A 15,119-nucleotide genomic window follows, 5' to 3' on the forward strand; every position below is an offset into this window, starting at 1 on the left:
TTATTTCTTAACAAGGAATGGGCAGCAAAATGCTGGCATTTATCTGAACTGGAAGCTGTGCTCCTCTCCTGTTTCTCCTTGAGCACACTGTGTGTTATTTGCAGATTTCACTGCCCAGCCCAGGAACCCTGTCGTGGCCAATTGCTAAATGACACAAGTACCAAAATACAGGAGCCACATAATCACCCCAGCACTAATCCAGCACTGCTTTGATGGTGCACAGGAGCACAGACTGGCTTGGCTTGGAAGGGACATTTAAAGGCCATCTAGTCCGATGCAGTCCCTGCAGTGAGCAGGGACACCTTTATCTAGGTCAGCTTGCTCAGAGCATGAGCTTGAATGTCTGCAGGGATGGATGCCCACCTCACTGGGCAACCTATGCCAGGGTTTCCAAACCTCCAGTGCAAAAAATGGGTTTCTTTTGTGTGGTCTGAAATCGACCCTCTTTTAGATTAAAACCATTCCCCTTGGTCTGGCAGAAAAGGCTCAACTAAAAATTCTGTCCCATCTCTTTTACAAGCCCGCTTAAGGTCCTGAAAGGCAGCAATCAGGTGTCCCTGGAGTCTTCTCTCTTCCAGGCTGAACACTGCCAGCTCTCCCAGCCTGTCTCCAAAGCAGAAGGGCTCCAGCCCTCCGAGCTTTTCTCCCTCCTCTGGACTAGATCCAAGAGGGCCATGTCCTTCCTGCGTGGGGAGCCCAGAGCTGGATGCAGTACTCTGTCGTGGTAGAGACGGAGACAATACAAAGAAACACACTGCGTTTCCAGAAGGCTTCAAACCCTGTTTTTATTCTAGCATGCATGCTTGTTCTACATTCTTACAAAGCTCATAACTTTACACTTTGCTCATTGATCACGAGAGACAAGCAAAGTGCTCCTTGGAATAGGCAGTGGCACGTTTCTCTTATTTATCCTTCTTTCTTTCTTGGTTTCTATGTCAACGACCTTGGTAGGAAATTCAGGGGCAAAACATGGATCCTCTTGTCAAACATCTCAATGGCTCAAAGAAGTCCTTGTAAAACCTCTTCTGTAGCGGACACTTAGATGGCTAAGGCACCGTAGAGGATGTAAGCCTCTGGAGATAACGAAATGCTGAGTCAGAATAGCTAAGCCTGGAGTCTTCACTTAGGTCCTCTGGCCTAGCTTATCTCTCTGTGACCCTATAGTTTAGTTTTCCCTAACCCTTACAATTGGTCAGTTTTCAATCCCTCCTAACCCTTTATAAGTAGCAACCCTGGCCTATTCTGGATAGAAGAGCCGCCGTCGAAACCCTTCACGAACCCTCTGCAAATAAACCATCATGGAATCTCCGAGGCTGCCTTTTCCTCTCACTCCGTCTGCTTTGTGGAAACCACTGAGGCCAGCACTTGAGCAAGCAAAGAGCTGAAATTATAAAAGAGCTGAAAATCACTAAGAGCTGATAATCATGGTGCTTGCTGAGGTTTCAGGCTATAGGGCACTTAGGCTTTGGACACTCGGCATGCTGAAGGCTGAGCTGCCTGGCCCGAGACTGCTCACCTGAAGGAACCCTGGACCCGTCTCGTTATCCAGCTAGAAGAGGCCCAGTGGTGGAACACTCTTCCACAGTACTCAGGTGGAGTCTCACCAGAGCAGAAGGGTGGAATCACCTCCGTCAAGCTGCTGGGCACTCTCCTTTGGATGCACATGGCTGGCTCCTGTCCAGCCTCTCATCTAGCAGCACCGCCAAGTCCTTCTTGGCACGGCTGCTCTCCATCCCTTCATGGCCCAGCCTGTGAGATCAGCTGGGCTGGGACTGTGTCACAACCCTTGGACAGAGCAGCTGGGCAGGATGAGCTCCCTGCCAAAGAAGTCCCCACACAACTCCACCCTGGCCATGAGGTCACAGCAGGCTCTGAGCTCACAGAGGTGCCAGAGCCCCGTGGTTGCACAGCAGCACAAGGAGCCACCAGTTGTCCTTGACCACAACTGTTGCGGCAGCAGCGGCGGTGGCAGCAGCGGTGCTGACGTTGGCACAGCGGTGTCAGGACAGCGGTGGCAGCAAGAGCTGCGCGACTGGCAGAGGGCAAGGCACCATGGCCCTTGCTCTGCGCCTCTGCCTGCTGCTCCTCCTGGCCGTGGCCCTGCCTGCCAGGGCTGCCCAGGCTGCTCCGCTGCCAGCGCGGGCAGCAGGTGAGCCGGCAGCCTGGCTCCCCTGTCCCGGGACAGCGCTCCCTGCTCCCCGGGAAGCGCTGGGCATGGTTTTCCCCAGGCCTTTAGGGAGGGTTTCCTCTGCGGGAGGGAGAGGGCCCCCACGGGCCTGTGGCTGGGCCTTTTTCCGTTCCAGGGATGTGTCACAGGGCCTCCAAAGAGGGTGGAGAGTTACCAGGAGCCAGCCCAGAGCTCCCCAGGCCCCTGTGCAGCTTTGGCCTTGTCCATTCCCATCTGGCTGCCACAGCCCGACCTGAGCCCCTTGCAGTGCCCAATTCCCAAATGCAGAGGGGGATCCCAGCACACCATGGAAATGTTTTGATCTTTGCTCTCTTCTAGATTGGGATCATGACATGGCTTATATAGAAAATCTGGTGAATGACAGTTTGAAGAATCTAGAGCATGGTGGAGGCAAGTTCTCTGTGTGCCTTCCCTGACAAAATGATCACTGTCCATGTGGCAAGAGCTCACTCATGTGCCCTTTCCCTTAATACAAGCTCAGGGTGGAAGGAGACTGGACATCTTGCCCTGCTCCCTTCTGGAGCCCTGAGTGATCCCACAGGATGGCTCTCAATGGGAGGAAGGAGCATTTAGCTGTCCATTTCCTCCCATGTGCAATGCCAGTGTGTCCTTCCGTGTGCCCTGTGCAGCCACAGAGAAGAGCAGAGAGGGAAGGGGCCGGGCCCAGGGCTGTGCCCCGGGGCTGAGCCTTTCACAGCTCCTGTGCCGGCCCCAGGGAGCCTGAGCTGCTCCTGCTGCCACTGCCAAGCCCTGGCCCTGCCTGGGGCTTGGTTTGGAGCTGCTGGCAGATCCAGGGAGTCCTTTCCGCCCCAACTGCCCCACAAAGGGCTCTTCCATCCCAGTGTGGAGCCACTGCAGGCACGTGGTCCCCCTGGCCCTGCTGTGAGTGCAAGGCAGAGCCCAGGGAGTGCTTGGAGGGCACCAATCACCCAGGTGCCCTCACTGCCACTCGGGCCTGAAGGAGAAATGGATCTACTTTCCATTAAGGTCCTCCTAGATGGAAATATCAAGACACAGGAGATGAGAAATCCTTGGAGGCAGCCAAACACCTGGACCAGATGCTGAGTGACCTGGAGAGGCGCCGTGGTGGGTGCATTCCCTCAGCCTTGTCCTGGGGCTCAGCAGCCGGGGGCTTTGGCTGCACATCTGGACATGCCATGCCCGGCACAGTGGGAAGTGATCCATGGCAGCCTCGCTGCCCCGCAGCTGCTTCCACGCCATGCAGGGCTGTTCCCCAGCCTGGCCTGGCTGCAGCTTCTCCCCAGCCTCTGCAGAAAGGCATTTGCCATCAGCTCACAGGGAGCCCAAATGCACCATGGGCCATACATGCCCTGAGATCCCCTGCAATTTCCCAGTTTCCACGCAGGTCAGATGTAGGGGCTGTTTCAGTGAGGGAGGGCCCTGGCCCAGCTCCAATAACCTGGCCATTTTCCTGATCCTTATCTATGACTTTGACAAGTATTGTCTCCTGAATTTGCCACCTCCTGAAATGCTGAATGAATCTGATCCAGCTGTACTTTTCCCTTTCTGAAGTGATGTCGCAAAAGTCCGTGCAGAAGGCACCATATCCTATAGGAAGCAATGGCTCTGTGCCAGCCCCTGCTGCAGGAAAGCTGGAGGCACCAGACACGGGCAAAGGCACCGGAGGTAATTGCTGTGCCAGGCTCAGCCCTTGGTGGGGCTGGGTGGCAGCAGCTCTTCCCCCAGGGCCTGCCCTTGCACAGCCCGGCAGCAGCCAAAGCTGGAGGCGCCTCTGGAGGCTTGGAGGCCTCTGGAGCTCGTTCACAGCCCCGGGGAAACGGGGCTCGTGCACCAACGTCCCTCCCGCTGCAGCTACTGAAGAGCTGGCGCTGAGAGCCCAGAGGCCCAAGGCACAGGAGCAGCCCCGAGCGGGAGCCCTGCCGCGAGCCCAGGGCCAGAGCCAGCGCTGGCTCCCGACTGGGCAGGGGCTGCACTGGGTCCTGACAGGGCCTGGCTCTGTGCCCTGGGGCTGGGGGAGCTGTCCCGGGGCAGGGAGGGCCAGGGCTGGCAGTGGCTGCTCAGGGATGGCTTTGGCCCCTGTCCCTCTCAGCAGCGCCTGCCCAAGCACCTGCGCTGCCCCCGGGCTCTCCTCCCGGCCTGCTGGGCTTTGTTGGGTGGCACAGCCGGTGCCCAGGGGCGGCAAGGTGCCTGCAGGGCCCAGCTCTGGGGGAAACGCAGAGCGTCCTGCCCGGATCCACCGTGCTGCCAGCTCAGCAGGGCAGCCCAGCACGGGCTCACACTCCCCATTGCTCCCACAGAAGTGCTTGACAAGTCAGACACCAACGCCCAGAATCCACGGAATACCCCAAGACTTTTCTGCCCCCAGGATGTGCGCAGGTCCTGTATGATAGGCACAGTAGTCACACTGTTCACTGTGCCACTTTCCATGGTGCTGTGTTATGTTGGCTTCCGGTGGTGGAAGGAAAAGAAACGGTAAGTTGTTGTTGATCTCTACCCTCCAGCTTCTTTAAAGGCTGCTCATACTCAGTTAACATTCCCAGGGAGGCTGCAGTGGAGTTGTGGCCAGTCCATGACTGTCCAAATGACTCTGCTGAGGGTTCTGCTGCTGCCCAGTGCTTTCATTGGCCTCTGAATTGCTGGGCCTTGTCCTGGGGGGCCGGCTGGGGCTGCAGCCAGGGCTGGCTCCCACTGAGGCTACATGGCCAAGAGCAGCCCCAGGGGCACAGGGCAGAGGCAAAGCACGGTGGGGAGGAGAAAGAGCAGGGAGGAGATTGCCCTGGAAAGGCAGAGGCGCTCTGGGGCCCGCTCCTGGCCAGGGACCCTGCCCAGAGCCGTCCCCTGCTCGCCGGAGCCGTGAGGGGCAGCTGTGCAGCTGGGCCAAGCTGTGCCAGCAGCTCCAGCCGTGCTGGGGAGCCTTGCCAGCCCTGGGCCCTGCTGTGCAGGAGGGTCCCTGTGTGTCACTGGCAGCTGGGGCCTCAGCCACCTCCTCTCTCCACAGTCGCGCTGCCGCTGCTCCAGCATCCCGGCCAAGAAGGCATGCCTCTCCCTCTCCCCCAGAGAGCCCAGAGACCCTCGGTTTTGACAGCTCTCACACGTGGCCTCGGCAGCAGCAGCTGCCCAAGAAAGCAGAGCACCAGCCCTCCGTGCCTCCCCCACGGCCCCCCAGCCCGGCCCTGAAGCGGAAGCCTCCTGAGATCCCCCCACCTCCTCCCCTCCCGAGCTCACCACCCTGGTCCAGCTAGGACTGCAACTGGCCAGCCACGCAGGGCTTGGGCCACCAACAGCTGGGGGCACCTGCTCTCCTCTACAAACAGCACGTGTCACCTATGGGCAACAGCCAGACTCAGTTTTCATACTCTTCGACCTTCAACAAGAAGGGCTGAAGATTTTCCCATGCCCTTTCTCATCCTTTACCACTTTGATTTTCATACAGCTTGGAGCTGGTCGCATCCCTTAAAGACTTTTCTAGCTCTGCATGTTTTACCTTACCTGAAGAAAAAAAAAATAAAAAAAATTCTTTGGTTTAAATTTCATTTTTAGTGTGGTTAGGCCGCTCACATTTTGAGCAATTAATTTTCTATGGTACTTCTTCTTCCCTTTTCATTGCTATCTATAAAAAGTTCATCTGGACATAAAAATCACCAGAATTACTGAGATTTACCTCAAAGCCCAGAGGAGAATCTAGCACAAAATATTCTCCCTGTGTACTGCACAACAAGAAATATTCAGAGGAAGACATAGTGGCAGCTGAGGCTCTTTGAATTCCCAGAATACTGAGCCTGCAGAGGAGGCAGACAGCCCTGGCAGTGGCTGAGGGGACTTTTCCTCACAGACTCCTCTGAAAGTGTGTCAGGCTCCTCCTGAGCTACAAACAATTCTCCATTCCTCAACAAAGCTACTCAGGTTCTTATCTTAAAGAGCAAAAGCAAATGTGGTCAGAAATTTCTCATCAAAGCCTGTTTGCAGAGAAACCCCACCATATGTGAGCAAATATTTCTTAGCATCAGTTCACTCAGAAGAAAGCCAACCCTGAATTGAGCAGCGCTTTAAATGAGGTTGAATTCTCTTTCCTCACCTATCATCCAGATTGGTTTGCCTCTTTTTTGTCCTAGAGAGAACATTAGAACGATTTGCTCTTGGCAGGACTCCTTGCATGGCTCCCAAACTGGTTGCTGTTCACCACGCCTTGCCTGGGCTCTTAATGCAGCCTGTTAGCAGCACCTGACATTGCCACCCTGTTCAGCCCTTGGGCACGGCTGGTGCCACGGTCCCCTCCTGGCTCCTGGCATGTCCCTGCTGGTGGAGGAGCCCTGCTGGTGCTGCTGCCTGCGGTCCTACTCCGCAGCCAAAGAGAGACTAAAGTCACTGCTTCGGGCAGCTCGTTTGAACGAGTTTAACGCTTGCTCACCTCTGTCCCAGACCTCTTCAAACCCACCCAGCAACACCATAAAGTCACCTCATCTACAGAGGTGAGCAGGTCTGAGCGAACAGAAGGTCGGCTTTCATGCACATTGGGATTTTAATTTAGTGGAAGCACTCACTCGTTCACAAGCCTTACTTGTCAAAGTGGATTGTGCGATGCTCTTGTGTTGCTTGTGTTAAAGAGAAACCAGAAGGGAGAAATGAGTTAAGAAATTGAGAAAGACACTTGGGGCGCAGGCTTGGCAGCCAAACGGAGCAGGGTGGCAGCCGGCCGCTTTGCCGGAATCCCCTTTCGTGCCGGACAAAGGCGGACGCGGCTCCGCTGCGGGGCGAGCCGGGCGCTCGGCGAGCGGCGCTGGAGCGGCGGCGGCCCCGCCCCGCCCGTCCCGCCCCGCCGCGGGCCGGGGCCGAGCGCTCGGCCGGGCGGGAGCTCAGGATGCTCGGGCAGCGCCGCGGGCCGGGCGGGCGCGATGGAGCCGCCTGAGGGCTGGGACCCCTACGGGCGGCCGGCCCGGCGCACGCAGTGGCTGGTCAGCGCCCTCGCCTACCACTACGGGCTGGACCGCGGCGTGGAGAACGAGATCGTCGTGCTGGCCACCGGCCTGGACCAGTACCTGCAGGAGATCTTCCACCACTTGGACTGCGCCGGTTCGGGCCGCATCCCCGGCGAGGACTTCCGCACGCTGTGCCAGGTGCTGGGGCTGGAGGAGGCGGCGGAGCCCGAGGAGTGCGCGGGGCTGTGGGACGGGCTCTCGGCCGAGCTCACCTTCCGCCAGTTCCACGCGCGGCTCTGCGGCCACTTCAGCACCCGCGCGGGGCCGCGGCTGCCGCTGGGCCGGGAGAGCGAGCACATCGAGACCCAGATCCGCCTGCGCAGCCCCCGCCGCCGCCGCCGCACCGAGCCCGCCGGCCGCGGAGCCGCGGGCAGCGCCGAGCGGCGGCCGCCGGGGCCCTGCTCCCGGGAGTGCTACGAGGAGACCGTGGCGCTGGAGCAGGCCGAGGACCGCATGGCCAAGCTGGAGGAGGAGAACGGCAGCCTGCGGGAGCTGGTGGAGGACATGCGCGCCGCCCTGCAGAGCAGCGATGCGCGGTGCCTGGCGCTGCAGGTGAGTCCGGGCCGGCTTCTGCACCGGCCTCCCGGGGGCGGCTCGGCTGGCCCCGAGTGCTTCAGGAGAGATGCTGCTCTCGCAGAATCAGTGTTTATAACCCCTCCACTGCCAGACTGAGACCGAAGTTGCTCGTTCATCCTCGGCATTAACTTTTTAGCAAAGTTTAGTTACAGGGAGGCTTTAAGCAGGAATGTATGGCACCGGTGTACCATCAATATAGTTGTGGTGAGCACTCTGTTAAAAGTGTAGGGCAGTTCAGCTTAACAAACCCAGGTGTACAATGCTGCTGCTGCTTCTACTGCACGTGCAGTCAGGATGTGCTGATACCATGTGCTGGATGTACACCAGTGCAGGGTTTTTCTTGAAGTGAGAAAGAACTTTTGGAGTCCTGCCTGCACAAGCACAAGCAGTGTCTCAGTGAGAAGTTCCTGTAAGGAACATTAGAAGGATGTTTTCCTTAGAGTGTGGTCACAAGAGTTCAGAGTTGGAGCCAGCTCTGCAGGCAGGCTGATGAATAGTCTGGGGCTCCTGTGCACAGCCCCATTAATTCCAGGGCTGGTTCTGCTGTACACACACTTAACAGCAGTTAAATTCCTCTGGCATGAAATAGCATGGAACAGGCAGAGCAGGGAAGGGCAGCATGGACCCATTGTTGTGGCAGGTCTCACCAGGTGGGATTTGATACTAACACAGCACTCACAGAACTCTGCTCCATCTGGGACACTTCCACTTGCAGTAGATGACTGCTGTCTTCACAATGTCCAGCAAGGCAGGTCAGAGACACTTTTACCATTTTCCTCTGGAAAAGGGAAAGGAAATCAGCAGCAAACACAAAGTCACCAGTCAGAGGTCCCAGGAAGAATGGAAACGACAAAGAGGAGAGCTCCAGAACACCCCCAGCTGCTCTCTGCTCTCTTCTTCTGAACACAACTTCATTGGAAATATCTTTTTCAGCAGACTGCCTGACTCCTGAGTACAGACCATAGTAATGACATGAAAACTACTCCGAAACTTGTGCAATAACATGGTAATGTGTAGTTTGAAAATTAATTGCATAGCTAGGTATTAAAAACTACTTTTCAGAGATTGTTTCCTTGTCTTTGTATTTGGCAAAGTTAGTTGCTGATCAACTCTATGTGACTGAAACAAAAAAAAACCAAACCAACAAAGCACAATCCAGCCCTTTCCAGTCTTCATTAAAACCCATCAATTTCTCCCTGCTTTGTGCTCCTGGTCATTGCAGGTGGGACTGCGGAAGAGCCATGCCAGCCATGCAGAAGGAGGATCCTGCTTCATAGGGAGAAAGACACCATTAACACAGAAGCACTCCCAGACCAAGTGCCTCCAGAGTGTCCTGGAGGAAATGGAGCTCATGCGGAGCTCCAGGGATGGGCAGATTGAAGAAGCCATCAGGTTCAGTCAGGAGCTGGAGAAGGAGCTGAAGAGCTCTCAGGAAGCTCTGGTCAGCCTGGAAGATTGCAACCGTCACCTGAAGAGGGAGCAGGCAGAGATGAGGAGGAAAGTGGAAGAGGCCAGACACGCTGTCCTGAACAGTCTTGGCAAAGTGAAGGAGCTGGAAGTGAGAGCTAAGGAGGTGCCACATCTGCAAATACACATCCAGCAGCTGGAATCACAACTGCAGCACGACAGGTAGGTTGGAGTCTGACAAAAAGTGCCTATAAAATCAGTGTTGGGACACAAGTGAGTTTGAGAATCTCTGGCTGGGGCTTATTAGATATCTCCAAAACACCTTGTAAAATCTGGCCAGAGGGAAATTAAAAGCTGCTCATCCATTTTCTTGGTTGGGTCTTTAGGAGATCTAGGAGTCTTCCAGGCCAAAGTCAGGATGCTGATCTACAGAGAGCTGAAGTCACTCCTCAGACACACAACAACAGGACTCAGCATGGTAATGCTTCAGGAAAGCCCCAACACAAACTGCTGACACTCCTTCAGAAACCATTGTCAACACACTTCTTTCGCTGCCTTTCCTGGTCCGTAGGTCCCATCCCAAGCCAGCTGTAATCAGATGGCTGACTCTCCATTTCATATTCAAGCTCTTCAGCTTGTCCTCAGAACTGGGGAAAAGCACACAAGGACAACTTCTGGCCTGTGGTTTGAAACTTGCTGTGACTTCATTGCTTCTTCACTGAGAGAACAGGCAATAGAGGAGAGAAGCTGAAACGTTCCTAAACCCACAAAAGAGTAGAGTGGGAATCTCAACAAAAAACACTAGCCAACTGAACCCCACTTTTGTAGTGGCATTAACAAATCCTTCCAGAAGTTAGAAAGGTGGTCACAAATTTAATAGTTCACTGCTTTTGTTGCTTTTAATCTCAGACCAAACTTGCACTCACCGGTGGTTATTAAGTGTTAGTCATCTCTGCCCAAGTTTCAGACTGACCTATGCAATAAAATCTAGTTTATATTTCCACTGACCCAAAGCAAAACCAGTATTTCTAGACATATTTTTACTTACACTACTAAATCTAGTATTTTAATAAATTGCATCTTCTGAAGTCCTTGCCTCTTCCTAAACTCACACTTCCTCTGTTTGCTTATAAGAAGAATTCATAGTGAGTTATTTGTGGCATCCTTGCTATTGTACTGTTTTATGAAGTGAGGAAATTCTAAAAATAACCATTTTGTCCAGTGTCTTTCTGCCAGCATTTGTATGTTAATACATGCATGGTTGCAGAAGATCAAAGAAAATAGAAGCATTTCTTTAAACGTTCATAGGATTTAAAAACCACTGCGAGGGCACGTAACATTCAAGGTGACTGTCAGGGGTCTCTGGAGGAGTGACACAAGTCCTGGTGCTAAAAGGGATCACACAGCTTGTCAGGGCTGTCACCTTCTCCTTGGCATGAGCACCAAAGATCTAAGATGGGTTCTTGTCCTGTGGAATTGCTTTTCCAAAGTACGATGAAGGATAAAAAAAGATCACCTTGAAACAGGTTAAAGGCAATGAACAACATCCACTGGCCTTGCAGTGCAGGAACTTCATGGGTTACATCAAAACAAAGAGTGCAAATTTAGAAATGTAAATGACATGTTTCTTGTAAGACAACCTTCATTTGTAATACCTACTTTTAAATTGCATGCTAATTTAAAGTGAGTGTCAAGCTCAGGAATGGTGCTGGACTGACCATTTGGGAACTACACCCCTTTTTTAGCCCTGTGGCACTTTAGCAGAGGCCCAGGCCAGCTTCCACCCCTTGAGATTCTCTGTTGGCCACAAAGCACCTGCAGCTCCCCGTCCAGTGAAACAGCTCTTGGTGCAAACAGTGTAACTCAGAGATGCATAATGATAATTGGGACTTGCATGCCTGTGCTCATATTCCGTAACACATGGAATCCCATCGCTCCACATGTTCCCAGAGTGGCACAAGAGGTGCCCAAACTGGCACAAAATGGTGAATAAGCAGTGCAGGGCTGTGTGTTAGGGTGGGGAAAGTGTTCAGCAGCAGCTCTGCCCCACACAGCCTTGGCTGTCCCAGCTTGTCCCACTCCCTCTGCTTGCTCCCACCGGTGCTCAGGCAGCCCAGAGGCCTCCTGCTCCGAGAGAATCACCTTCTGATGTGCAGGAGCCCTCATCCATGGGTGTGGCTCGGGTGAGCTGCTGGGAGTGCTTGGTGAGGGGAAGAGATGGGTTGGCTGAGGCATGGAGAGGGAGGGACAGCTGGGAATCCACAGGGTTCTGTCACTTGGCAAGAGTGTCATTGCCCTGTTGGTTAAGTCAGGTTTTGTTTCAGTTGCTGTACTGTTAAAGCCTGCCTGTGTTTCAGTCACCTTTCTAGTGAACAGTTTTCTCCCCTGCCAGCTGCCACACAGAGTTTGTGAGCAGGGTCTGGAGTTGGCAAGAGCTAATGCTGCAAGGTAGGGCTGGAGAGGAACGGGGGGGATTTGGGTGATCTGCAGAAAGCACTGACAATTGCAGATATCTCTCCTGAGAATTCACCCTGACTGGCTTGGTGAGCCACAGGCTTCCTCCAGCTAAAGTCCAATTTCTTCCAGAGAGGATCATATTCAAGAATGAGTCCAAGCTATGAGCTTTACACACTGTTCCTGTTTATAGTTTCATATTTATCGAGGAAATGCTTTCTTCTTTTAGGTTCAGATTTTAAAAGCTCTTTTATTATTCAAATCCCTCTTCTAGACCTTCATCTGAGACCTACTTGCAATCACTGATCTAAAATCCCAACCATGGCCTTGAGTTTTCCTCTGAAGTTCCAGTGGTGGTTTAGAAGGGCCTGGTCTTCCTCTGGGAATGCAGTAGGAAAACGGCTGCTGTGGTGTCCCAAAACCTCAGATTCTGTCTGGATAGGAATGCTTGGCTCCTCCCCTGGGTGGAGCTTCTTCCGATGGGATGATGGAATTTTATCAGCCATGCAGGGACACTCGCTGGCCCATTAACAGAAAATATCTCCTGGATGGAGGATGGGTTTGTGGAAGAGATAAAGAAAACTGTCTCATGAAGAGAAGATACCTGCCCCACCTCTTAACAGATGGCAAATAGAATACACACCTATTGTACAACCCAGCACAGGGAGGCACCTCCAGCTCTCCTGTCCAGCAGCACCATCAGGACACTGAGTTCCCAGTGTCCAGGGGGGTTTCGCGGTCACCCTGAGGGACACCACTGGTCACTGACATCCATCAGGCCTCTGAGCCATTGACCACAACCCCCTGTCTGTGACCTGCCAGGCAATTCCTCATTCTCCAAACTGTGCCTCCATCAGATCCACAGCTCACCAAGGGAGGGACAAGGATGCTGGGCAAGGCTGATGTGTCCAGGGCATTACAGAAGTCCAGGCTGGTGGCATCTCTAGCTCTTCCCTTGTGCACTGAGGCAGCCACTCCTTCATGGAAGGCCTCTGGCTTGGTCAGGCAGCACAGACACACCCTGTGCTCCTCAAGGTTTCCTTTGGCATATCAAAGCATTGAAGAGGCTGGGTGGTTTTCCCTGCTGTTTTATTGACTGACTGTGCCCTTTGAGGACCACAAGAGGAAGCAGAGCCTTAAATTGCACATGAAGAGCAAATGCTGAAGTAAAGGCTTCACCTGGGCTGTGAAACCAAAGGGCTGTGTTAGCCATGGCCACCCCAAGGTGCCAAACTTCCAGCTGGGAAGCTGCTGACAGGAGGGAATGTGGCACTTGTCTCCAGCCAGAGATCACTCACTCCTCAGCATCTTGGGCTGGAGCTGACAGTGCCTGAGGAGCTCAGGAATCCTTGGATGTGATCTCCTGTGCCAGTGCCCAGAACACAGAGCAGTGAGCTCGACTTGGGGGGACAGGCCCAGCCCTTGGACACAACTGCCAGGCAGAACAAGCTCCCTCCCCAGGAAGGAAAATTCCAGTGCTGAGGTCAGTCCCCACCAAGGCCATGAGGTCACAGCAGGATTGAGAGATCAGAGCAGGCTCTGAGGTCAGAAAAGGCTCTGGGGTCACGGAGCCCTGTGGTTCTAGAGCATCACATTGTCCAGCTCCCGTGCCCAACACACCGGGAAGGGATCCACAGCAGCCTCGCAGGCCCACTGCTGCTTCCACGCCCTCTGCCTCAGGGAAACTGACACTGAAAAGGGGTTGGATAAGGCTGTGGGAGCCAGATGTGAATGGACAAGGCCAAAGCTGCACAGGGGCCAGATGGGAACTCTGGGTTGGCTCCTGGTATCTCTCCACCCTCTCTGCTGAATCATCCATGGAAAGGAAAAAGGCCCAGCCCCAGGCCCGTGGGGGCCCTCTCCCTCCCCCAGAGGAAACCCTCCCTAAAGGCCTGGGGAAAACCATGCCCAGCGCTTCCCGGGGAGCAGGGAGCGCTGTCCCGGGACAGGGGAGCCAGGCTGCCGGCTCATCTGCTCCCCGCGCTGGCAGCGGAGCAGCCTGGGCAGCCCTGGCAGGCAGGGCCACGGCCAGGAGGAGCAGCAGGAAGAGGCGCAGAGCAAGGGCCATGGTGCCTTGCCCTCTGCCAGTCGCGCAGCTCTTGCTGCCACCGCTGTCCTGACACCGCTGTGCCAACGCCAGCACCGCTGCTGCCACCGCCGCTGCTGCTGCAACAGTTGTGCTCAAGGACTGACTGGTGGCTCCTTGTGCTGCTGTGTGACCACGGGGCTCTGGGACCAAACATAACACTCAGGGAGCAGCAACAGTGCTGAACCATCTTCTGTGTGCGTCCACCATGCGTCCCTGGGTGAAAAGATGAGGCCTGTGGGGCAAATCCCCACTCTGCTCCTAAGAGATCTGGGGCTGCCCCAGGCCCAGTGTCTGTCGAGCTCTGAGCTGATGCCTCAGGCTCTGAAGCACTTCCGTCAGAGTCCAGCCTCACTGCACTGTTCTCAAGGCAAGCACCTACTGAAGGCTTCCCTCTTTTCCTGGGCATGCCACTGGAGGAGGTGCAGGCCCAGATGATCCCACATAGGATAAGCCGTGAATAGTAGGGATTAGGAGCCCAGATCTCCTTTCACAAGTTGCTTGGCTCTTCTGGAGATTCACAAGAGCACCTGTGGAGAGAGGAGGTGGCTGAGGCCCCAGCTGCCAGTGGCACACAGGGACCCTCCTGCACAGCAGGGCCCAGAGCTGGCAAGGCTCCCCAGCACGGCTGGAGCTGCTGGCACAGCTTGGCCCAGCTGCACAGCTGCCCCTCACGGCCCCGGCGAGCAGGGGACGGCTCTGGGCAGGGTCCCTGGCCAGGAGCGGGCCCCAGAGCGCCTCTGCCTTTTCAGGGCAATTCTTGTCCCTGCTCTTTCTCCTCCCCACCGTGCTCTGCCTCTGCCCTGTAGCCCCGGGTGCCTCCTGTGCCGCAGGGCACGGCCGCGGCTGTAAATGCGTTGGGCTGCAGCACAGGGCCAGGGCGTAGCGAGGCCCTTGTTGCACCTGCCGCGCTGCTCGGCAGCCCCATGGCAGCCCGGGCCCGCGGCCCTTCCCCGCCGGGGCCGCAGCTGGCCCGACAGGGGCGCGGCGGCTCCTGAGGCCCCGCCCGGCCCCCAAGGATGGGCCCTGCCCGCCCGCCGGGCCCGCAGCCCGGGCCCAGGGCTTTGCGGGAAGCTCCCTGCCGACTCTGCCCAACCTCGACCGACAGTGGCCCTTTGCTGCGCTGAAAAGACTGAAAATCCCCGCAGCACAGCGCATGAGGGACTCCTGCAAACCTCCCTAGAGACCATCAATACTCCTTTGTGCCTCATGAGGGATCCCTGCAACCCCAGCAGAGTTCCCAGAATATCCCCGTGTGCCTCATGAGGGATCCCTGCACCCCACAGCACAGATCCCAAAATATCCCTGTGTGCTTCAGAAGGAATCCATGCACACCAATGCACAGACCCCAAAATATCCCTGTGTGCCTCACAAAACAGCCCAGCCTCCTGCCCACCTTAGCAAGAACTTGGCTCCTCTCCAGGCCATGATGGCAAGCACTAAACCGCCA

General features: G+C 55.3%; 1 protein-coding gene across 1 annotated transcript; it reads left to right on the forward strand.

Annotated features, from left to right (window-relative positions):
- Positions 1–7,062: 7,062 nt before the first annotated feature.
- LOC311158685 (EF-hand and coiled-coil domain-containing protein 1-like) lies at positions 7,063–14,852 on the forward strand (the record flags this gene model as incomplete). The annotated part of the gene is made up of 5 exons (XM_084214256.1): positions 7,063–7,698; positions 8,945–9,351; positions 9,516–9,607; positions 13,991–14,091; positions 14,592–14,852. 5 exons carry the CDS (start codon positions 7,063–7,065, stop codon positions 14,850–14,852), a joined length of 1,497 nt encoding a protein of 498 aa, XP_084070382.1.
- Positions 14,853–15,119: the final 267 nt, after the last annotated feature.

The sequence above is a fragment of the Fringilla coelebs genome (genome assembly GCF_963513975.1).
Source record: "Fringilla coelebs genome assembly, chromosome: 13".
NCBI lineage: Eukaryota > Metazoa > Chordata > Aves > Passeriformes > Fringillidae > Fringilla > Fringilla coelebs.